Raw genomic sequence first — 23,823 nt, 5'->3', positions numbered from 1 at the left:
ATATTCATGTCTTCTTCTAAAAGTCCCTTCAACGTCCTTATTATATCTGCCTCTACCACCACCCTTGCAAGCATGTTCCAGACTCCTACCACTCTGTGTAAAACAAAACCTGCCTCTCTCATCTCCTTTGAACATTCTCCCTCTTACCTTTAAATGCATGTTCCCTAATGTTAGACATTTCAACTCGGGGGGGAAGATTCTGATCATTGACCCCATTAGTTTAATCATCAATCACATGCCCATAATTAGTTAGCCCCATGGGTTAGTTTAGTTAATACAGTAAAACATATTGTAAGTTATGAAGCAGACACTCCAAATAAAAGCTGATCTATGTAGATATACAGGTAGGTCTCTTATAATGCCGTAGTTTAGTTCCCGTGCAATCTCGCTTTATAAAAAAATCATGCAATACCAGCACCATTTCAACAAATAGGGCTGGAATCGTGTTATCACCAATACAAGTAAGGAAAGTTCGAGTTCTACAAAAATTGGTCTAAATTTAGTAATCGTGTTATAGCCAATTTGTGCTGTAGAAACACATACTATAGGAGAACCATATAGCACATGGCTAGCAAACCCACAGCAATCTAACTGCCTTTAAAGATGAATTACCTAAATGCAAGGTACACATACAATGCTTAGAACATCTTTAAGGTATAATGTGGCAGGTGGTGACTGTGGACCAGCCTACTGATGCTACAGATTGTCTCATTGAATTATGTAGACCATGAGAGAACCCATCACCTCTTTGTGTGATGAACCTCTTTAAGGTCTTTCCTCATTCTCAGACCCATTGAGTTGAAAATGAGAAAAAGAGAATCTGTAAAAGTGGCTGATTTTGTGATGGCTGGTTTATTCCAGTTGTGGTGCAAGACTAGAAGACATCCCCATTCAGCCCTTAAAATCCAGTGCACATAACTGAACAACTGGAGACGCAAACAAAGCAATGTGACTGTTTTGCTGTTTTCTGATGTCTTTCATGACCTCCGAATGATTTAAAGCCAATAAAATACTTCTGAAATGCAGTAATTGTTGAATTGTAGTAGCCAATTGCCAAAGGCAGCTCTCTCACAAAGCAGTGATCAAATAATCTGATATTGGTTGATGGATTAAAAAAAGGACAAATAAAACTCTGCTAATTTTCCTCAAATAGTGCCTTGGGTTCTCTTACATCAATCTGAGAGTCTTTGTTTAATGTCTCATTTGATGGATGGCATTTCTAACAGTATAGCACTCCCTCAGTACTGCGCTAAAGTGTTTAATTTGGAATATGCGCTCAAATCTCTAGATTGTTACTCCAATGCACAAACCTCTGACTTCAAGACACAAGTGCTACCTACTAAGCCAAGAATAGCACCTTTTAAGTTAGCATGTGCAAATGAAATACCCTGGAATCATAAAATAGCAACACTTGTCATTGGAAATAGAATATTTTGAATGTGCCGAGGTTATGTACAATGTTGTAGTCTCACTCAGAAGAAGGAGGCCCTGCTTTGCTAATCAAGCTGTTAAAATGCTCATGGCAGTGTTAGCTAAGTTGTAATCATCTTGCTATCCCATTTGTCAGAGCCTGACATTAATGATGAGGTAATTCTGATTGCAATTTCCACCTGGCTGCTTTAACTGTAATTGAGATACAAGAAGTTAATTAAGTGTTCCATCACCCATGAAAGAAATTTCTGAAATGTCCTGGAGCAGCTGCCAAAGTGCAAATCGAAAGGTTTGTATCATCCCTGAGCATAAGCTGAAACTGGATTAACATCAAGGAGCCAACACTGGGATTCATGTCACATGTAGACAGGTTGGTTAAGAAGGCACTTAGCAGGCTTGCTTTCATTGCTCAGACTTTTGAGTAGAAGGGTTAGGACGTTATGTTGAGGTTGTACAGGACATTGGAGAGGAGAAAGTGAGGGCTGCAGATGCTGGAGATCAGAGCTGAAAATGTGTCGCTGGAAAAGCGCAGCAGGTCAGGCAGCATCCAAGGAACAGGAGAATCGACGTTTCGGGCATAACGTCGATTCTCCTGTTCCTTGGATACTGCCTGACCTGCTGCACTTTTCCAGGACATTGGAGAGGCCTCTTCTGGAGTACTACGTGTAGTTATGGTCACCCTGTTATAGGGAGGACATTATTAAACAAGAGGGGATTCAAAAAAGATTTAGCAGGATGTTGCTGGGAATGGAGGGTTTAAGATAGAATAGATCAGAACGATTGGGACTTTGTTCATTGCAGTGTATAAAGTTGTGGGGTGATCTTACTGAGGGTTATAGTATCATGAGAGGCATAGATAAGGTAAATAACAAGGGTCTTTTCCTTAGGGTGGGGAGTTCAAAACTAGAGGGCATATTTTTAAGGTGAGAGAAGGAAGATTTTAAAAGGACATTTTTTTTAGACAGAGAGTCTAATGGAATGAACTGCCAGATAAAGTGATGGATGTAAGTACAGTTACAATGCTCAAAAGACATTTGAATAAGTTCACGAATAGGAAAGGTTTTGAGGGATATGGGCCAAATGCAGGAAGGTGGGACTAGTTTAGTTTGGGAACATGGTCAGTGTAGACTGATTGGACTGAAGGTCTGTTTCCGTGCCATATGACTCAATGACTAGAGCATCAACACCATTGACGAATACTCATAATATGTGTCAAAGCCTAAATTTATGAATAAGCCAAATCTTAAGATTTGTACTTAGAAAGCTGGAACTTGAAGAAACAAGCATCAGTATTAAATACACATGTCTCCGTCTGGATAACCATGTGGAAACTACTTATAAAAAACATCATCCAAGAACAAAGTCAGTTGGCTTATGCATTCTTAGAATACAAATAAAAATTCAGGATGTCGAGAAGTTCATATTGGGATAGTTTTGGTAGCTTCCATTTTTGGAGGGATCAGTTCACAGGAACCCTACCCAACCAAAACATGCTGTGATTAGCTGCCAATTAGAGACAAGAATGTGAACAACTGTTGAATAGCTCAAGTCCTAAAACATTTCTTCAAATCAAAAATGCCCTAATTAAATTCCACAGCTGCTTACAGCCAGTTTCATAACAGTTTCTACCCTACTGTTGTTAGAATACTGAATGGACTTGCAAACTCTTAACATTTGCCTGTACCAGTGTTTTTGGTTTTGCTGCTGTTTACCTATTATTTACTGTGTATGCTACTTAACTCTGTGATCTGCCTGTATTGCTCGCAAGACAAAGCTTTTCATTGTGCCTCGGTACACATGATGATTAATTAATTAATTAATTAACTCAATCAACATAAAACTAACTGCTGATGTTCAAAGTAACTATTGAACTTTAGTTGCATTGTTAATTTAAAGAGGTAAATACTTTCCTGGCTTTACACATGGGCAATGAATACATAAGTGAGAAACTGATGTATGATTTGGAAAAGGCAAAAGGTAAGCCACAGTTGGGTGCTTCCCATTAAAAGAAGGATATTATGGCCTTAGTATGTACAATGAATATTCATGAAAATAATACCATTGGTGAGGAATTACAGTTGCACAGAAGGGATGCAGAATGAGATGTTTCTATTGGGATAGAGAAAATGAGTAGAAGATCTAATTGATGTTTTGAAGATTATGACCTTCTTGGAAATGGGAGCGGCAATTATTGTAACAAGGCATTTATTCTGAAATTGCTGCTGGTGGAGCAAAGACATGCAGAGGGAGTGGAAGGGGGAACAAGGGATAGGACGAGGGGTCACATTCAAGGCAAGGGACCAAAGTCTTTTCATAAATACTAACCTGGATATTAGCTGCATCTATCTGATTTTTCAGATTCAGCTATTGGAAATCTCACGCATCATGTCTATAACAATTCAAACTTGACAGCATAATCCATGCTTCATGGGTGCTTCAGAAACAGCTGCCAATTGGCTGTGTTATTTTCAGACATGATAAAGAAACTGCGGGAGAGTGGGGTTGGTTGCGTCATTATAGAGCCTTTGGTCTAAATGGCTCAACCTCTAACTTGTTATCCATTTTGTTTGTTCCTCAAAACAAAAATCTGCCTGGATGATTGCCAGGAATATTTTGTTGGAGTCATTACAATGTTGTTCTTATCATTTGCATTCAATTTAAATTCTCTAGTCTGTTTCATCTGGGTGCCTACATTGGTGATGGCCCAGGGAACCTGGAGAAAGCAGCAACCACTAAAGCTCATTCAGAGACAATAGACAATAGGTGCAGGAGTAGGCCATTCTGCCTTTCGAGCCTGCACCACCATTCAATATGATCATGGCTGATCATCCTTAATCAGTATCCTGTTCCTGCCTTATCTCCATAACCCTTGATTCCACTATCCTTGAGAGCTCTATCCAACTCTTTCTAGAATGAATCCAGAGACTGGGTCTCCACTGTCCTCTGGGGCAGAGCATTCCACACAGCCACCACACTGTGGGTGAAGAGGTTTCTCCTCATCTCTGTCCTAAATGGTCTACCCCGTATTTTTAAGCTGTGTCCTCTGTTTGGCACTCACCCATCAGCAGAAACATGTTTCCTGCCTCCAGAGTGTCCAATCCTTTAATAATCTTGTGTCTCAATCAAATCCCCTCTGTCTTCTAAACTCAAGGGTATACAAGCCCAGTCTCTCCAGTCTTTCAGTGTAAGGTAGTCCCGCCATTCCAGGAATTGACCTCGTGAACCTACACTGCACTCCCTCAATAGCCAGAATGTCTTTCTTCAAATCTGGAAACCAGAACTGCACACAATACTCCAGGTGTGGTCTCACCAGGGCCCTGTACAGCTGCAGAAGAACCTCTTTACTTCCATACTCAATCCCTCTTGTTATGAAGGCCAGCATGCTACTAGCCTTCTTCACTACCTGCTGTACCTGCATGCTTACCTTCATTGACTGGTGTACAAGAACCTCCAGATCTCTCTGTACTGCCCCTTTACCTAAATGGAATCAATTTAGGTAGTAATCTGCCTTCCTGTTCTTGCCACCAAAGTGGATAACCATACATTTATCCACATTAAACTGCATCTGCCATGCATCTGACCACGCACCTAACCTGTCCAGGTCACCCTGTAATCTCCTAACATCCTCCTCACATTTCACCTTGCCACCTAGCTTAGTATCATCAGCAAATTTGCTAATGTTATTACTAATACCATCTTCTATATCATTTAATATACAGTAAAAAGCTGCGGTCCCAGCACTGATCCCTGCAGTACCCCACTGGTCACTGCCTGCCATTTCAAAATGGAGCCATTTATCACTACTTTGTTTCCTGTCAACCAACCAACTTTCAATCCAAATTAGTACTTTGCCCCCTATACCATGCACCCTAACTTTGCTCACTAACTTCCTATGTGGGACCTTATCAAAAGCTTTCTGAAAGTCCAGGTACACCACATCTACTGGATCTGCCTCATCCATCTTCAGAGTTACATCCTCAAAAAATTCCAGAAGATTAGTCAAGCATGATTTCCCCTTCATAAATCCATGCTGACTCTGACCTATCCTGTTACTACTATCCAGATGTGTCGTAATTTCATCCTTTATAAAGGATTTAGCTCAGGTGCTCTGTTTTTGATCTTCACCAGAACAAGCAAAAACTAATCACAATGCCAAGTTCTCTTGTCTTCGCTGTGGTGAAGCCAATGCTCAATGTAGAACAAAAACAGAAATTGCTGCAGAAACTCAACAGATCTGGCAGTATCAATGGAGAGAAAGCAGAGTTCACGTTTAGGGTCCAGTGACCCCTCTCCAGAGCTGAGGATAGCTAGGAAAAGCTGGTATGTATGCTGAAGACGCTGGATGGGGTGGGAAAAGGTGGAGTAAAGGAGTAAGCAATAGATGGGGATGCAGTCCAGAGGAGGAGGAAAACAGTTGGGCATATAATGGGATGGATAATGGCAAGCCAGGGAGAAAGACCATCTCCTAATGGGGTCTATAAGTAAGTGAAATCGGATTGCCTGTGCTGAAAGCAGCCCATGTAATGACAGGGCCTGGAATGTGGGGGTGAGTAAAAGACATGGATGAAGATGCTCACATCATTAAAATTATTTAACTCCATGCTGAGTCCTGAAGGCTGCAGGGTCTCCCGACTGAGGTGCAGTTCTTCCAGCTTGCACTAAGCTTTGCTGGAGCACTGCAGCAAGCCTGAGACAGAGATGTTGGCCAGGGAACAGGGTGATGTATTAAAGTGGCAGATACTGGAAGCTCGGGGTTATTTTTGCAGACACGGTATGTGTTCCGTAAAGTGGTCATCCAGCCTGCACTTCATCTCCTCAGTGTAGACGATAGAACACTTGCCTCTGTCTTATGAATTTGTGGGTTCAGAAATTCAGCACACCATTTAGGCTGAATTAACTACTTTCTTCCCTTTCTCTCTCATTAAATCCAACAGGTCTGAAGTAGAGAAGGATGAGATAAAGAAAAATTAAGCATTCCCTTCTACACTATATGCTGTGATAATTCCATCTATCTGTCAATATGAAGAGCAGCAACAAAAACTCAGAAAATATAAGGGTAGCAACAGGAGCCTCAACTCTGTAAAATCTAATTATCTTGTCAAGAACATTCTTACATCAATTTCTAATTATTTTATGTTTGTTTTATAATGCTTTTTGCAAAATAGCAAATTTCTTACCTTGTTCCTGGATCTGATTAAACCTTGATGTCCCTCCTGGGAAACAGGAACAGGATTACAAAATACTATGATTGCTCTATTGCATTCCTAGCCAATTCCAACAGTCCCTCAGGTGACTGTACTCCAAGCAGAGAATATTAAATTTCAACAACAACGCTACTCAAAAGTAATATATTTTCTTCGAATTCAATCAAATAATTGTTAACTTTTTTTCTATTTAGTTCTCTCAGCTCAGTCAAAATTACAGAAATATAGAATCATAGAAACATCTCAACACAGAAGGAGGCCATTCAATCCAGTGTATTTGTACTAGGTCTCTGAAGGAGTAATTCAGTCACTGCTACATGCTTACTTTTTTCCCCATGGGCCTGAAATCTCTTCCTTTCAGATAATGATCCAATTTGTTTTTGTAATCCTCAATGGAGCATGCCTTCACTACACTGTCAGAGAGTGCATTCCAGATTCTAAAACTTCAACTCATGGAAAAGCTTTCTTATTGCTTTATTTTTCAATTGTCTTAGAATTGTGCACTTCTGCTTTTGATTCTTCCACCAAAGGGAATTGTTTCTCCCTATCTGTCTACTCTGTTCAGGCTCCTCATGATTTTAAATACCACGATCAAGTCTCCCCTCAACCTTCTCTGTTGCAGGTGAACAATCTTTCCACGTAACTGAAGTTCCACATTCATGGAACCATACTCATTAATCATTTTTTAGCCTTCTCTAATGTTTTTGTATCTTCCCTAAACAGTGGTGCTAGAACTGGATGCAACAGATTAGTTGAAGCTAAGCCAGTGCTTATGCATGTGTAATATAACTTTTGTTTTTGCATTCTATATGGTTATTGATAAAGCCCTGGATTCTACATGCCTTATTAAAGATCCTGTTAACGTACTACCACTTTCAATGATTTCTGTTGTACAAACCCAGGTCCTTTTACTAAGATCAAAGCCATTAAGAAATATCAGGAACAGCAGAGGTCCTAACACTGAACTTTTGATGAACTGTACCTCTTCAACCAGTCTGCAAAACAACCGTTGACTATTATAGTTTGCTTCCTGTTATTCATCTAACTTTGCACCCATGTTTTTACTATCTCTTTTATTTCACAAGCTCAAACTTTGCTCATAAGCCTGTTCTGCACTACTTCACCAAAGGCCTTCTGAAAATCAATCTCATACCACATCAACAGTTTTGTCATCTTCACACCTCTCTCACCCCATTAAAGATACTCTCACAAGTTGAACACAATTTGACCTTAAATTCATACCAGCTTGTCTTTTGCCCGAGTGACACCTTATTTTCTCCTAAATTATTGTTTCTGAAACTGTCCCCACAAGAGTTGACTTGCCTATAGTTGCTGGGTTCATTATAAAACTCCTCTTTTTGAACATGGTTGTAACATTTGCCATTATCCAGTCCTCCTGCATCAGTCCTGAATCTAAGGAAGATTTGAAAACTATGGCCAATGTGTCTACAATGCCCACTCCTTCAATCTGTTCCATCTTGTCTCAATGCCTTAGTGCAGATAGCCAATCCAATACCATCTCCTTACCAATTTTAAACCCTTCAAGTACCTGAGCTTCCTCCTTTTTCCCTCCTAAAGCATGCAGCGTCTTCATCTGTGGGAGATGAGGCATTTGTTTTCTACCACCGCTCCGTTCCCTGCCGTTCGTTTCATTCATTCATGGTGTGTGAGCTTCACTGACTTGGCCAGTATTTATTACCCATCCTGAGTTGCCCTTGAGGAGGTGATGGTGGTGGACTATCTTCTTGAACTGCTGCTATCCATTTGGTGTAAGTACACCGACAATGCTGTTTGGGAGGGAGGCTGTATAGATACTGTAATTAGATGTTTGTCCAGTTCAGCTTCTGGACAATGGTTACTCCATGATGTTGATAATGTGGGAGTAAGCCGTGGTATAGGATTGAATGTCAAGGGGCAATTGTTAGATTCTCTCTTATTGGACATCATCACTGTTCAGCATTTGCATGGCATAAATGTTACTTTCCACTTGTCTGCCTAAGCCTGGATATTGTACAGACCTTGTTGCATTTGGGCACAGACTGTGAATGGTGCTGAACATTGTGCAATCATTGGCAAACATCCTCACTTCTGACCTTATGATGGAGGGAAGGTTATTCACTAATCATCTGAAGATGGTAAGGTTCTTGACACTACAATTAGGATCTCCTGCCAAGATGTGATGGTAAGGTAAGGGTGCCATAATCTTTCCAGACAGTTAGAGAGACACAACTGGTGATGGTTTAACCTGAGGGTCACTCCTCTTCAGGTGAGGAGAGAGGTTGAAAAAGAGAGTCCTTCATAGTAACCTCAGCATAGTGCAGGAATTGAACCCACACAGGCAAATTTGCCCGAAACGTCAATTCTCCTACTCCTCGGATGCTGCCTTATCTGATGTGCTTTTCCAGCACCACACTCTCTGAACTTTAGTTTTACTAAGACTCCTTAATGCCACACTCAGTCACATGTGGCAGGAATGTCAAGGGCTATCACTCTTAGCTCACCTCTAGAATTCAGTTGTTTTGGATATGTTTAAACCAAGGCTGTGATAAAGTCAGGAGCTGAATGGCCCTGGCAAAACCCAAAGTGAATGTCAATGAGCAAGTGCTGCTTGATGATGCATTCCATCACTTTGTTGATAATCAAGAGTACCCTGATGGGGCATTAACTAGCCCGGTTGGAAATGCCTTGCTGCTCTTGTACAGGACATACTGGGGAAAATTTCCATATCATTGAGTAGTTGCCAGAGATGTGGCTGTACTGAAACAGCCTAGGGTATGACTGAACCTGAAGCACAAAATTATTACTAAAATGTTGTCGGGGGCCATGACCTTTGCAGCATCCAGTATCTTCTCTCATTTCTTGATATTACATGGAATGAATCAAATTGTTTGTTTGAAGACTGGCATTAGTGATGCTGGGGACCTCTGGAGGAAGTCAAGTTAGATCATCCACTTGGCACATCTGGTTGAAGAATGTTGCAAATGTTTCAGCCTTAACTTTTACACTGACGTGCTGGCAACTCCATAATTGAGAATAAGGATATTTGTGGAGACTTGTCCTCCAATGAACCTCAATCTATAATCGGATGATTGAATTCTCCTAATTATAAACGATCTGTAATTCTTGTACTTCTATGCAATTTCCTTGCAAATTTCTTCCTCCACAACCCTCCAACTTGACTCTACAAATGGAAGCATTTTCTCAATATTTAACCCTGCCTGTCAAAATTAAATAGATCTCTTTTGGGTCATTTCTCAGTCTTTTGTCTAAAAACAATAGCTGAAGCCTTGTTCAGTCTTTCCTAATAATTGTACCCTCTCGATTCAAAGTGTGTGTATTTAAGATAATAAAAAGAACACTGTGTACTGTTTTAAATCAATGCAGTCAAGACTTTGGATTGAACATAATTGCAAGCGAATAAGATTGAATGAAGTGTAGATGCCACAGTGAGAAGACTTTGCCATTTCCCATGCTGTCCTCCACTGATCTGCAACAGTATCAAGGATGCAAGGCAAATGAGTCCGTTAGATACTAAAAATAACTTTTTTCTTTTCGGTCTTGTATCAAGAAAAAAAAGAATTCCCTTTCCTAATCAAGGAAATAGCAACAGTGAAATATTTAATAAAGCACACAATGAAACTGCATTGATGGGTGACAAAAATTCTTTCATGGTTTGATTCTTTTTTCATCAAGTTGCACTTACAATTGTGGACATTTCTAATCTAATGTAGCTGATTGAAAGTCCTAATGTGCTTGTTTTCCTCTATAGACTCAGAACTGCACTTAAGGATGGAGGTATGTGAGAAACAGGGTTAAAATGTCAGCTTTGACTTTTCAGCAGAACGCGGCTAGATACAAATACAATAGGTTTTAAGAAAATGAAAGAGATTGGATGAAAAGGAGAACAAAAGGCAAGTTCTGTATTAGGGCAGAAAGTGCTGGAAATATTGAGCAGGTCGGAGGAATCTCTGGTGGGAAAGACAAAGTTAATGTTTCAGAATAATAACCAACTATCATCCATTCAGTCAGCTGTTCTAAATATGACCTAGAGAGTTCTAATAAGACTATACATAATTTGATCTATTCCCTAAATGGCATATACTTCAAATATACTTCAGTAACATCATTTTGATGGAGAGCATGTCCCCTTTATCATACAGGGTCAGTAACGCCCTGTTTTGTAGTCAACTTTCTCATTGTAGGTTAAGACTAGTCATTACTCTGATCTCGGTAAAAATCCTGATAAAGGGCTTTTGCCCAAAACGTCGATTTTACTGCTCCTCGGATGCTGCCTGAACTGCTATGCTCTTCTAGCACCACTAATCCATTACTCTGATCTACGAGACTGCTATTCAAAATGATTGAATTTATGCGTGTTACCAGAATATATGTATGAATGCTTTCCTTCTAATCAACGCCTTTCTATAATGATTGTATGATATGTAAAAAACGTTTCTTGTTTGTGCATAGTGTGATGTGTGCTCTTCAGCTGGTTTCTGTGCATTCATGTGGAGTATACCTGAGGAACGTGATAGATGTCACATATATGGATCTTCAGAAGCATTGTTAAAAAACTGTGAAAGATTAAGTCCTCAATATAGCAGAAAAATGAAACTGTAGGTGTGGTTGAAATGATTCCATCAAGAGATGTTCCTCAAACAGCCAGGCAAAGGATGATAGAATGTCTTGAGATAACTGTTTTGAGTACTAGAGGAATGACTTTAACCCCATCTCCCCAGCAAAAACAGGGTACTACAAATGATCAGTTTATTTATCTATGGTTAGGACCCCTCTGAAATAATTTTGACCTGCTTCTTCTAGCAGGTCACCTAATGTGAGTGGCAGCCTTCTTTAGACCCCTAAGTCAAGTCTCAATTATGTCATTAGCACCCCAATTGCAATTTTAACTTAGGCCTGAGGCAGGAAGCGTTTCCGCCAGGTGGAACGAAGTTGGACATTTAGAAGACATTTGTGGGCGGCACGGTGGCACAGTGGTTAGCACTGCTGCCTCACAGCGCCAGAGACCTGGCTTCAATTCCCTCCTCAGGCGACTGTCTGTGTGGAGTTTGCATATTCTCCCAGTGTCTGCATGGGTTTCCTCCGGGTGCTCCGGTTTCCTCCCACAGTCCAAAAATGTGCAGGTCAGGTGAATTGGCCACGCTAAATTGCCCATAGTGTTAGGTGCAGGGGTAAATGTAGGGGAATGGGTCTGGGTGGGTGCGCTTCGGCGGGTTGGTGTGGACTTGTAGGGCTGAAGGGAGCCAAGGAATTAAAATAGCAAGGACCCTATTTCTACCGTAGCATCTCTAAGCTGACCCACTATCACTAGTATCCTTACATACAGACGAGGATGGATACCACTTCGACTGGGACAACACATTCATCCTAGGACAAGCCAAACAGAGACATGCACGATAATTCATAGAAACATGGCATTCCAACTGGAACTCTATCAACAAACACATCGACATGGACCCCATTTATCACCTCTGAGAAAAATGAACAGGAAATGTCATCACAGGGAATGATGTCACCAACCCCAGGAAACCTAAAGACATAAATAGAAAGCGGATTGCTTCACCAAAGGCTCACTGATGATATTGGCTAGTATGGTGACAAAATGTCTGAAAACGAACCTATGAGCTCAGCGAGCAAACTTATGTTCAGAACACTGCATTACTTTGGAGGATCAATAAACAGAGCTGCATCATTCTCCATAATGCAATACTACATCAACATCAAAATGTTTCATTGTGTCAAGTTTGATTTGAAGGATGTAAACCAATAACCAATCTGATGTCTGGACATAGAAATAAGCCGCCTTGGTGTAGAAAACTAATTTTTTTTTAGTGTCCTAGTTCTTTAGTGCTTTTCAGCTATGCTTCCAGGTATATTTAACAAGAAAATGTCCTATCAGCACCTTGTATACATTTGTTCCCTATTAAAAAGGAGAAAGTGATAGATTGCTCATTATCCTTCAATATAGGTCTGTAGCCTTCGGTGATGGTAGCAATTTAACTTCAATCTTTTTTTATTTTTAACTAAAGCAATATTGGAAATTTATGGTATCTTGAAAGAACTTGCATCTTAACCTTAAAAAAAAAAGTGCTGTTGGTCTTGTCGGTCAATGCCCTTTCTACAGATGTGTGCAGCTGTCTGTACTCACAGAAAATGATGCTGCTCATTGTCTGAATTCTCTGTTGTTGATTGGTCTTCAATTAGTTTCCCAGTATCTAATGCCAAGATGTTGGACTTTTGTATATGGTTACCACAGCTAAACATGATGTGAGTTTGCTCCAACAAGAATGCAGCAATATTTGTTATCTCTCTTACTATAAGAACCTGGGTGTGGATATTGTGGCATTGAAGGATCCAATGGATACTTATTACAGCCAGTCATTAGATACACACGTTAATTTCAAAGGCACATCATTGTCTGGGCTAACATTAGATTGTTACATTATACAGAAAGCAGCATGTTTCCAGAAATATGTCATTTTTCAAGTGACCTCAGACTAAATGGTACAAATGATCTTGGTACCTTCAGATGACATGTTATGATACAGTGATGATATCATAAGCGTGTCTCTAAAGGTTGTACTGAAGTACGGGCCATGAGAAATAACATCAAAACTGAAGAAAGATGGAAATCTAACAATTTTTAGGCGAGGTAAGAAGAATAAAGAAGGTTTGTGAGAGAATTGAGGCCAAGCGAGATTAAAGGCTTTAATGCAACAACAAAACAGAATAGTTAAGAATAGAGTAAAGAAACAAAGATTGTAGCCAAATGAGGACATGAATAGCTATGTTAAAACAATCTTAAAGCAACATGCAAGGATAAAGAAAGAAACCAAATGAAATCAATTCATAAACGCAAACCACAAAAATAATAACAAAGCTCATTAGGTAAGATGGCGACAGAGATTACAATGTAAATTTGTTGAACTCCGTGCTAGGTCCAGAAAGCTGTGGAGTGCTGAATGGAAAGACAAGGTGTTGTTCCTAGAGCTTGTATCAAGCTTCATTGGAATATCTTAGCAGGCCATGGACAGAAAGATTGGTCCCATGCTAATGTGGCAAACTAAACTGACGTGCAAATGGAAGCCTCAGAATCATGTTTACAAACTTAATAAGGCACCATTCTGCATTTAATCTCACCCATGTGAAACAGAGGTGTTACAGTGTTTCACCTATTGTCTGCACCAGTTCTTCAGGTGAGCATCATTATGTAATGGCAATCTCCTGCCATTCTCCATACACCTGCACATTATTTATATCCAAAATAATCACCCGATTTCCACTTGAATGCTTCAGTTGAACCTTCCTCTGCCATTGCTGTTAAATCACTCTCCAAAGAGGAGCCTAAATGCAGTGTGGGTGATAGTTGAATGTCCTTTTGTTTTAAACTTTATAATTAAAAGTTGGTGTATTAACTTGTTTCACGCAGAAGAGGAAATAATTAGAGAACCACATAATGGATTACAATTGTGAACATCTCTGATGAACCAATTACCCTGAATGTTACTTTATCTCCATTTGATTTCAAATTAACCCATAGCATATTTATTTAGCAGTTTAATTGATTTTAGAACCATTTTTAATGCCATTCTAATTGTGGAATTTCAGGTTATTCTTGGTTGCTCATCTCAACAGAATTGCCTGGAGGTATAATGTAGGAAGTTGTGAACTCAACAATGCATTCTAAACACTTAGAATAATACCAGTGCTGATTTTGCTTTTTGTTGTGATAAATTATGAGGATATTGATTCATGCTATAAAAGCAATCTTTAGGTTACAAATTACTTATGTATTTGGTCTGGACTTCTGACCAATTACTTCAATTTTGATTTAACCTGTTGTTTTTTTTCTGGGCTAACTTCATATTAATGTTGTCAAAAGTATATTTGCACCAATAAGGGAACTTGCCTCTGGCCAAACAAGAAAGAACAGGACTGCTGCAGGGTTCCATTATTTGCTCAGGTAATTTAAGAAGGTACGAAAACCATTTTAGAGCAATAATAGCATAAACCAAGACCACAGAAAACATGAGGTTTCCATAACGCCAAATGTTTAAAGTCTCCTCAATAGTAATTTTATAGCCCCAAGCAGAATAAAGGTAGGACTATCTATTTAAAACTAGGTAAGCACAAAGAAATGACTCAAGCTCCAGAAAAAGCAGTGACCTCAATGTTGCATAAATTTTAGTAATCTCACAAGGTCAACCAAGTTATGAGGAGGTAATCACAATTTGAGCAAATGCAACATTGGAAATACTTGTCACATTACCAGCCTCCTTGCTCACCTTGTTATATAACCACTCCCTGAAATATGCATGAAGCTGCACAAAACCCATCTGTCTTCAGCATTGCATAATATTAAAAATGGAAGAACTGCTGATCCTCCCAATCAGAAAAGTTACATGTAATAGTGTTTCAGGCACTGTCTTTTCATGACACATAACACAGTCCACAAGTTAAGACAAAAACAAAACCATCAGTTTGTTGAATTCTTAGGTACTGGTCTTGGATTCCTTATGAGGCTATATCTGTGAATTCTTGGCTGACCACATTAGGAAATTAAAGAGAATTGGAAGTTCAGAAAAGGGGATGCTTGCTGTTAATGGATCAGAAAATATCTTGTATAATGATATTCAGTTTTAGGTGTTCAGTTGTAATCAATAAAGTGCTAAGTCTTAAGGTCCTGTGTTGTTCTGAAAATAAAGGCATGAATACAGCAAGAATATCCCTGCCTCAGTTCAAGAACATACAACCACCAGACTATCAACCCCATACTGAAATGTCTACCTTACATCTATCCTAGAGGCAATTAACTGGTCAATTGTTCAGTAACACAGAAAAGATGCTGCCACACAAACCTGAAGTTAGCAAGAAAATTAGAGGATAATCATTGTTGGCAGAAGGGACATGAAATGTTTGTCCTCAGGTCTGGACCTCACACCTGGATCTTAAAGAGCTCGGCAATTAAAAGAACAAAGGCTGGATTTTTATCTTAGAAACTTGAGTCAGGAGTTGGGAAATTTCCCAATATGATTCTGTCTCCTGATTCCAATTACAAAGTTTATGGATGATATAAAGCTATGAAGCATTGTAAATTGTAAGGAAGATAGTGTAGGACTCCATAAGGACGTAAACAAGTTCATGGATTGGGCATATAAATGTCAGTTGACGGTCAATGTAGAAGTCTGAGGTGAGACATTTTGATAGGAAGAACATGGATAGACAATATAAACTAAGGAGTACAATACTTAAGGGGATGCAGGAGTAGAAGGGACCTGGGTGTATCTATGTATAGATCATTGAAGGTAGCAGGACAGATGGAGAGAGAAGTAAATAAAGCATACTGTATCTTTGGCTATATCAATAGGTGCACAGAGAACTAGAAAAAGGAGGTTATGTTGAAGTTATAGAAGACATTTGTTAAACATCAGCTAGAGTTTTAAATATGGTTTTGACCTTCTTATTCCTTCCAAGATATTAATGCAGATGCAAGGAAATTGGCACATTAATTATTCAATCTTTCGGTCACTGCTTAGAAGGAACAGTTTATAGCAAATAGTGGGAGATAATAGCTAGATATGCTCCAGGTTATGATGACTTTACTGCAGAGAATGAGAGAGGGAGGGAGAGAGAGCCAATCCTTTCTCTGCTAGAGTCTAGAAGTTTCTGCCGCTATATTGTTCACATGCCCTCAAACCACAGAGTTGTCATCATGCTGATGACTCCTGGTCTCCACAAGTGATCCTATTTGTATAATCCAATCAGCAAGCTGTCTCTCGGCAAAGCTTATTCTTCAGACACCCATGATGCCATGGCACCTTAGATGTTATCCCTTCACTGCTTGAACACAGCAACAGTGCAAACACCGCTCACAGTAAGTTTCAGTAACTTATTTTTAGCAGCATCACTTATCACCGGATTTTAGTTTAAAACAGCCCTTTACCATCTTGGTCCCCAACTCAAAGTACAGAATAATAAAAAAAACTTTACAATTCAATGCTGTAAAGGTATACCGAGTGCAGCAATCCATTGGCATTATTAACATGGAATCAGTATAATGAATCTGCTTACCTGAGGGGACATCCCATGACATGGATATATAATGGCTGTGTGGTTTTCTGGTGGACCTTGATCTAGGCAAAAGTCTTTTGCCTTATTGTTATGCACCTATGTGAGGAACACACAAATTAAGGAAAGATATGTAGCACTGTTAGAATGAATAACTTAATTCAGCATAATCAACAAGACTTTGTCAGAAGCAGAGGCTAGATGTTTAAAGCTCAGGCATTTCAGAGTTCAAGGTTTCTAAAAATGTGCAAGGTCAAGTGAAGGGCAAGTCGTGCCTCACAAACCTTATTGAATTCTTTGAAAAGGTGACGAAGGAGGTTGATGAGGGGAAAGCGGTAGATGTGGTATATATGGATTTTAGTAAGGTGTTTGATAAGGTTCCCCATGGTAGGCTACTGCAGAAAATACGGAGATATGGCATTGAGGGTGAGTTGGAGGTTTGGATTAGGAATTGGCTGGATGGAAGAAGACAGAGGGTAGTAGTTGATGGCAAAGTTTCTTCATGGAGTGCCGTCACTAGCGGTGTTCCGCAAGGATCTGTTTTGGGACCATTGCTGTTTGTCATTTTTATAAATGACCTGGAAGAGGGGTTAGAAGGTTGGGTGAGCAAGTTTGCGGATGACACGAAAGTCGGAGGAGTTGTTGACAGTGAGGAAGCATGTGGCAGGTTACAGCAGGATATAGAGAAGCTGCAGAGCTGGGCAGAAAGGTGGCAGATGGAATTCAATGTAGCTAAGTGCGAGGTGATTCACTTTGGGAAGAATAACAAAAAGATGGGGTACTGGGCTAATGGTCGGATACTTGGTAGTGTGGATGAGCAGAGGGATCTTGGTGTCCATGTACACAGATCTCTGAAAGTTGCCACCCAGGTAAATAGTGCGGTGAGGAAGGCATATGGCGTACTGGCTTTTATTGGTAGAGGAATTGAGTTCCGGAGTCCTGAGGTCATGATGCAGTTGTATAAGACTCTGGTACGGCCGCATCTGGAATATTGTGTGCAGTTTTGGTCGCCATACTATAGGAAGGATGTGGAGGCATTGGAACGGGTGCAGAGGAGGTTTACCAGGATGTTGCCTGGTATGGAAGGAAAATCGTATGAGGAAAGACTGAGGCACTTGGGGCTGTTTTCACTAGAGAAAAGAAGGTTTAGGGGTGACTTGATTGAGGTGTACAAGATGATTAGGGGGTTAGATAGGGTCGACAGTATGAACCTTTTCCCGCGTATCGAGTCGGGTATTACAAGGGGGCATAGCTTTAAATTAAGGGGGGGTAGATATAGGACTGATGTTAGGGGTAGGTTCTTCACTCAGCGAGTCGTTAGTTCATGGAATGCCCTGCCAGTAACAGTGGTGGACTCTCCCTCTTTATGGGCATTTAAGAGGGCATTGGATAGGTATATGGAGGATAGTGGGTTAGTGTAGTTTAGGTGGGCTTGGATCGGCGCAACATCGAGGGCCCAAGGGCCTGTACTGCGCTGTATTCTTCTATGTTCTATGTTCTATGTTCTATGTTCTATGTTCTATGTTCTATGTCCTGTCAATGTTAAGGTGACCACATGAAATAACACTAACCTCTGAGTACCTGATTAGCATTGCCTCAGGATATATGTGTACAGATCACAGTTCCCTGAAAGTGATAATGCAAGTAGATAAGGTGGCCAGGAAGTCATAGGGCATGCTTGCCTTCATTGGGTGGGGCACAGAGCATAAAAATTGGCAAGTCATGTTGTAGCTGTACACAACCTCAGTAAGGCCACATTTGGAATACTGCGTACAGTTTTGGTACCACACTACTGGAAGGATGTGGAGGCTTTGGAGAGTGTACAGAAAAGTTGACCAGGATGTTGCCTGATTTGAAGGATATTGACTGAGGAAACATTGGACAGACTGTTTGTTTTCACTTGAACATTGGAGACTGAGGGGTGACCTGATAATTTTGTTAACCTCTATGAGACGTGAATTAAATGGATAGTTGGAATCTTTTTCCCTGTGTAGAAATGACAATTACTGGGGAACATAGATTTTTAAGATAAAAGGAGGTAAGATTAAAGAAGATGTGAGAAGCAATTTTTTTTTCTTACACCTGCTGGTAAGCGCCTGGAAGGTGCTGTCAGTGGAGATGGGAAGGCGGATACAACAGCAAAGCTTAAGGGGCATCTTGACATGAATAGGTAGGGAATAGAGGGATATGGACCACACAGACAAAAGGATTTTAGTTTAGAAAAGCATCCTGTGTTGGCTTAGGCTTGACAGGCTGAAGGGCCTGTTCCTGCGCTGTACTGCTCTTTATTCTTCTGTAAGATCTCTGTTATTAAAAATCAAATTGTAATTTAAATATTCACCTTGATGTTGGGAACAGGAGTCAAGTAAGGAAAGGAAATAATAGAAGAGCAAAACTGAAATGAAAATGAAGCTCAGTGTTGCACAAAAGTGCAGAAGTGTTTCAGCCTTGAGTTGACGGAGAATGAAATTATTGTTCAGGCCTCAAAATTATTGAACTCAATATTGAGTTCTGAAAGCTGCAGGGTCCCCAAATGGAAAATGAGATGCTGTCCTTCTGGCTTGCGCTGAGCTTTGCTGGAGCACTGCAGCAAACCTGAGACAGATGTCCCTATCCACTATCACTCTCCTCCACCTGGCTGAGCTCATCCTCACTTTGAACAACTTCTCCTTTTAATCCCTCTCACTTTCTTCAGGTCAAACGTGTGGCCATGGTTACCCATGTTGGTCTCTTTATCTCTGTGCCGCTGTGTGGTCCATTCCTGTTCCAGTCCTACTCTGGTCCCTCTCCACAACTCTTTTTCTGGTATGTTGATGACATCCCTTGCTGCTTCCCCTCTCATCTAGAATTGGAAAAATTTATCAGTTTCAATTCCAATTTCCACCCTGCTCTCATCAATACCTGGTCCATCGCTGACTCCTCCCTTTCCTTCCTTAACATCTCTGTTTCCATTTCTGAGGATAGGCTGGCCATCAATATCCACCAACTCCCATAGTTACCTGGACGTATATATCCTCACATCCTGTTTCCTGTAAAGGATCCATTTAATTCTTCCAGTTTCTTCATATCCATTGCATATATTCTAATGATGACAGCTTGGACAAGAGGGCCTCCAAAATGGTCACCTTTCTTCATTGTCAAAGAATTCCCCACCACCCATAGTTAACAGGGTCCTCAGCTGTGTCTGGCCATGTCCCGCACCTCAGACCTCACTCCTCTTCTCTCCCACAATAGAGATAGTAGCTCATTTCCCACTCCACCAGCCTCCATATCCAAAGGATCATCAGCTGCCATTTCCACCACCTCTCGTAGCATGCCACCGTGTGACACATTTCTCCTCCCCTCCCTTGTTCGCATTCTGCAGGAACCATATCTTCTGGGCACCTTGGTCCACTCCTCCTCATTCCCAACATCCCCAAGACACCTTCTCCTACAATTGCTGAAGGTATGACACCTGCCTGCTTGCTTCCTCCCTCCTCAATATCCAAGGCCCTTCCAGGTGAAGCAGATTTACCTACATTTCACTCAATCTCATCTATTATATTCATTGCTCACAATGTGGTCTCCTCTGCACTGGGGAGATGAAACACAGACTGGGTGACTGCTTTGTGGAATACCTATGTTCTATCGGCAAAATTAACCCTGAGCTTCCAGTTGTCTGCCACTTCAACACACCACCATGCTCTGTGATCAACATCTCTGTCTTGGGATTTCTGCACTGTTCCTGTGAAGCCCTGCACAAGCTAGAAGGACAGCACATCACTTTCCATTTGGAATCCTGAAGCCTTCAGGACCCAACATCAAATTCAATAATTTTTGGGCCTTAGTGTATCCATTTATGCTCTTTACCCTCCCTCATATTACTAGTCCTGTCATCACTTGGGCTGTTTGCATCCATCCCATTTTTACCCACTAACAGTCCTTATTATCCATCCCTTTGTCTGTTCAAATGTTCTTTCTCTTTCGGCTCCATCTCCACTTGTCACCAACTTGTTTACACCACAAACCATCCTACCCCAGCCCCGCCTTCAGCATATATATCACGTTTTCCTATCTATAATCCATTCTGATGAAGAATCACTGGACATGCAGTGTTAGGTCTGCTTCCTCTCCACAGACTCTGCTGGACCTGCTGAGTTTCTCCAGCAAAATCTGTTTTTGTTTTAGATTTTCAGCCTCTACGGTTCTTTGCTTTCTATTTGTTTCAGTAAAGTTATTGTGTTGCTGCACAAGGTTAGCATGAATAGGAGGCACCACTTGGCCATCCAGATATACCTTCCAAAATAAGGATACGTTATGACCACCAGAAACATGGATACACTCAAAATACTGTAGAGTGTTAAGTCGTTAATTGCCAAGTGGCTTTATTTGTCATTTTAACTGTATCAGTTGTATATGAGACAGTGTTCCTCTAGGACTGAGTGTTACATGGACAGCACAAACTACACAATCATACGCAGGGCGGCATAAAGTGCAAAACACGCAAGGCAGTAACTCCTGACACATCAAGACAATAGGCACAGTAAAATGCAAATTAGTGTAATCAAAGAATGATAATTAATAAAAAAAATTGTTCTAGCAGCCATTCGAAGTCATAGAGTTTCAAGTGGAATAGAGTCTGATCATAGTGTTAAGGAGTCTGATGGCCCAGGGGAAGAAACTGTTGCACTGTCTGGCCATGTGAGACTGAATGCTCGGTATCTTCTGCCAGATGGCAGGAGGGAGAAGAGTTTGAGTGAAAGGGATGTGGGTTCTTCCACAATGCTCTTAGCCCTTTAGATGCAGCGTAATGTCTGTAATGGAGGGAAGAGAGACCCCGATGATTCCCTCAGCTGTCCTCCCTATCCATTGTAGGGTGTTACGATCCGAGACAATGCAATTCCTGAACCAGGCAGTGATGCAGCAGCTCAGGGTTAGTCAATGAACCCCCTGTAGAATGTGGTGAGGATTGGGGCGGGGGAGGGGTGCTTTCCTCAACCTGCGCAGAAAGCAAAGGTTTCTGCTGTGCTTTCTTAGCTATGCAGCTGGTGCTGAGGGGCCAGTTGAGATTTTCCACCAGGTGGATGCCAAAAATTTTGGTGCTTTTTACGATCTCCACCGGGGAGCCATCGATGTCCAGCTGAGTGTGGTCACTCCGTGCCCTCCTGAAGTCAACAACCATCTCTTTCATTTGGTCCACATTCAGAGACAGGTTGTTGGCTCTGCGCCAGGAATGTAATTGTAGTCTAAATTCCACCGTTGTTTTCCTACAAATTGCAGTAAGGATGCTGACTATATCATATCAGTCCTATTTAGATATTGTAGATTCTTTTTCAGCTGACCATTTGATACTCCAGCTACTCAAGGAAAGGATACTTTAAATATGGTGGCAGTTGAGTCATTGATATTAAAGGGAGTGAAGCCATTAGCAACCTGTTAACATTCAATTGGGTGCAAATGGATCCCAGTGAGTCTACCCAGCTGTCAGTGTATTTAGGAACGTATAAGATTACCTAAAACAAGATGGGACTGCAGACTGTTAAACCTTAACTGTTCAAAAATGTGAAAATAATCATACTTGCCCCACTTATTTTTCAAACTATTACTGAGACCCTCACTATTTTTCTTTCACGTTTCTCATTTTTTTGATGAAACTGAGAGTTTAGGTGAGGGTGAGTTAATCTTTGGACAGCTGTGTTTTGAAAAAGGAATGTTAACAAATGCAAATATTTGATCTGGAAGATAAAATAACTGAATTACTGATTACAAGGAACACTGAGGATGATTTGGCACTGATTTGATTTGATTTATTGTAGTCACATGTACCTAAGTACAGTGAAAAGCATTGTTTTGTGAGCAGTACAGGCAGGTCATAGCAAACAAGGACATACAGATTATAGTGTGCTTAGACAGAGAGGGGAATTAAAGGTTACTGTTGTACAGGAGGTACACAAAGCACGATCACCATAACCAAGATTAACATAATTTGAAGTTAGAGAAGTCTGTTCAGCAATCTAATAAGGCAGGGAAGAAGCTGTTCTTGAACCTGTTCATCCATGTGTATCTTGTGCCTGATGGAAGAGGTTGGAAGAGAGCATTATGGGGTGGGAAGGGTCTTTGATGATGTTGGTAGTCCTTCTGCTCCAACCAGAAGTATAAGCTGAGTCCATGGATGGGAGAAAGCGAGGACTGCAGATGCAGGAGAGTCAGAATCAAAAAAAAAGGTGGCCCTGGAAAGGCTCAGCAGGTCAGGCAGCATCTGAGGAGCAGAAGACTTGGTGTTTCAGGCCTAAGCCCTTCAGGAATGCCCGAAATGTCGACCCTCCTGCTCCTCGGACGCTGCCTGACCTCTGGATGGGAGGTTAGTTTCTGTGATGGTCTGGGGCTGGCTGCTGTTTTTATTCTCTCTCTGAACCTCGTTCCAATTAAAGAATTGTTGCTGCATGTTCTGTGCAAAGAATCCTCAGTCTGGAAGAAATTGGTAAGTGACTATTCAAGGTAAGAACAATGACTGCAGATGCTGGAAACCAGATTCTGGATCAATGGTGCTGGAAGAGCACAGCAATTCAGGCAGCATCGAGGAGCTTCAACAAAATCGACATTTCGGGCAAAAGCCCTTCATCAGGAATAAAGGCAGAGAGCCTGAAGCGTGGAGAGATAAGCTAGGGGAGGGTGGGGGTGGGGAGAGAGTGGCATAGAGTACAATGGGTGAGTGGGGAAGGAGATGAAGGTGATAGGTCAGGGAGGAGAGGGTGGAGTGGATAGGTGGAAAAGGAGCTAGGCAGGTCGGACAAGTCCGGACAAGTCAAGGGGACTGGAAGTTTGAAACTAGGATGAGGTGGGGGAAGGGGAAATGAGGAAGCTGTTGAAGTCCACATTGATGCCCTGGGGTTGAAGTGTTCCGAGGCGGAAGATGAGGCGTTCTTCCTCCAGGCGTCTGGTGGTGAGGGAGCGGCGGTGAAGGAGGCCCAGGACCTCCATGTCCTCAGCAGAGTGGGAGGGGGAGTTGAAATATTGGGCCACAGGGCGGTTTGGTTGATTGGTGCGGGTGTCTCGGAGATGTTCCCTAAAGCGCTCTGCTAGGAGGCGCCCAGTCTCCCCAATGTCGAGGAGACCGCATCGG

General features: G+C 41.2%; 1 protein-coding gene across 5 annotated transcripts in view; it reads right to left on the bottom strand.

Moving 5' to 3' along the window:
• Window positions 1–23,823, bottom strand: part of galnt17 (polypeptide N-acetylgalactosaminyltransferase 17) — a 416,264-nt gene that overhangs the window by 21,424 nt on the left and 371,017 nt on the right. For all 5 annotated transcript variants that reach the window (XM_087977415.1, XM_087977411.1, XM_087977412.1 and 2 more), the window contains one exon: window positions 16,725–16,820. In XM_087977415.1, coding sequence (XP_087833541.1) covers window positions 16,725–16,820 — 96 coding nt within the window. The remainder of the gene's footprint in view (window positions 1–16,724; window positions 16,821–23,823) is intronic.

This window comes from Chiloscyllium plagiosum, unplaced genomic scaffold (assembly GCF_037043375.1).
Source record: "Chiloscyllium plagiosum isolate Xiang-an unplaced genomic scaffold, Cpla_swu_hap1 HiC_scaffold_31, whole genome shotgun sequence".
NCBI lineage: Eukaryota > Metazoa > Chordata > Chondrichthyes > Orectolobiformes > Hemiscylliidae > Chiloscyllium > Chiloscyllium plagiosum.
This window is presented reverse-complemented; position numbering and strand designations above follow the sequence as displayed.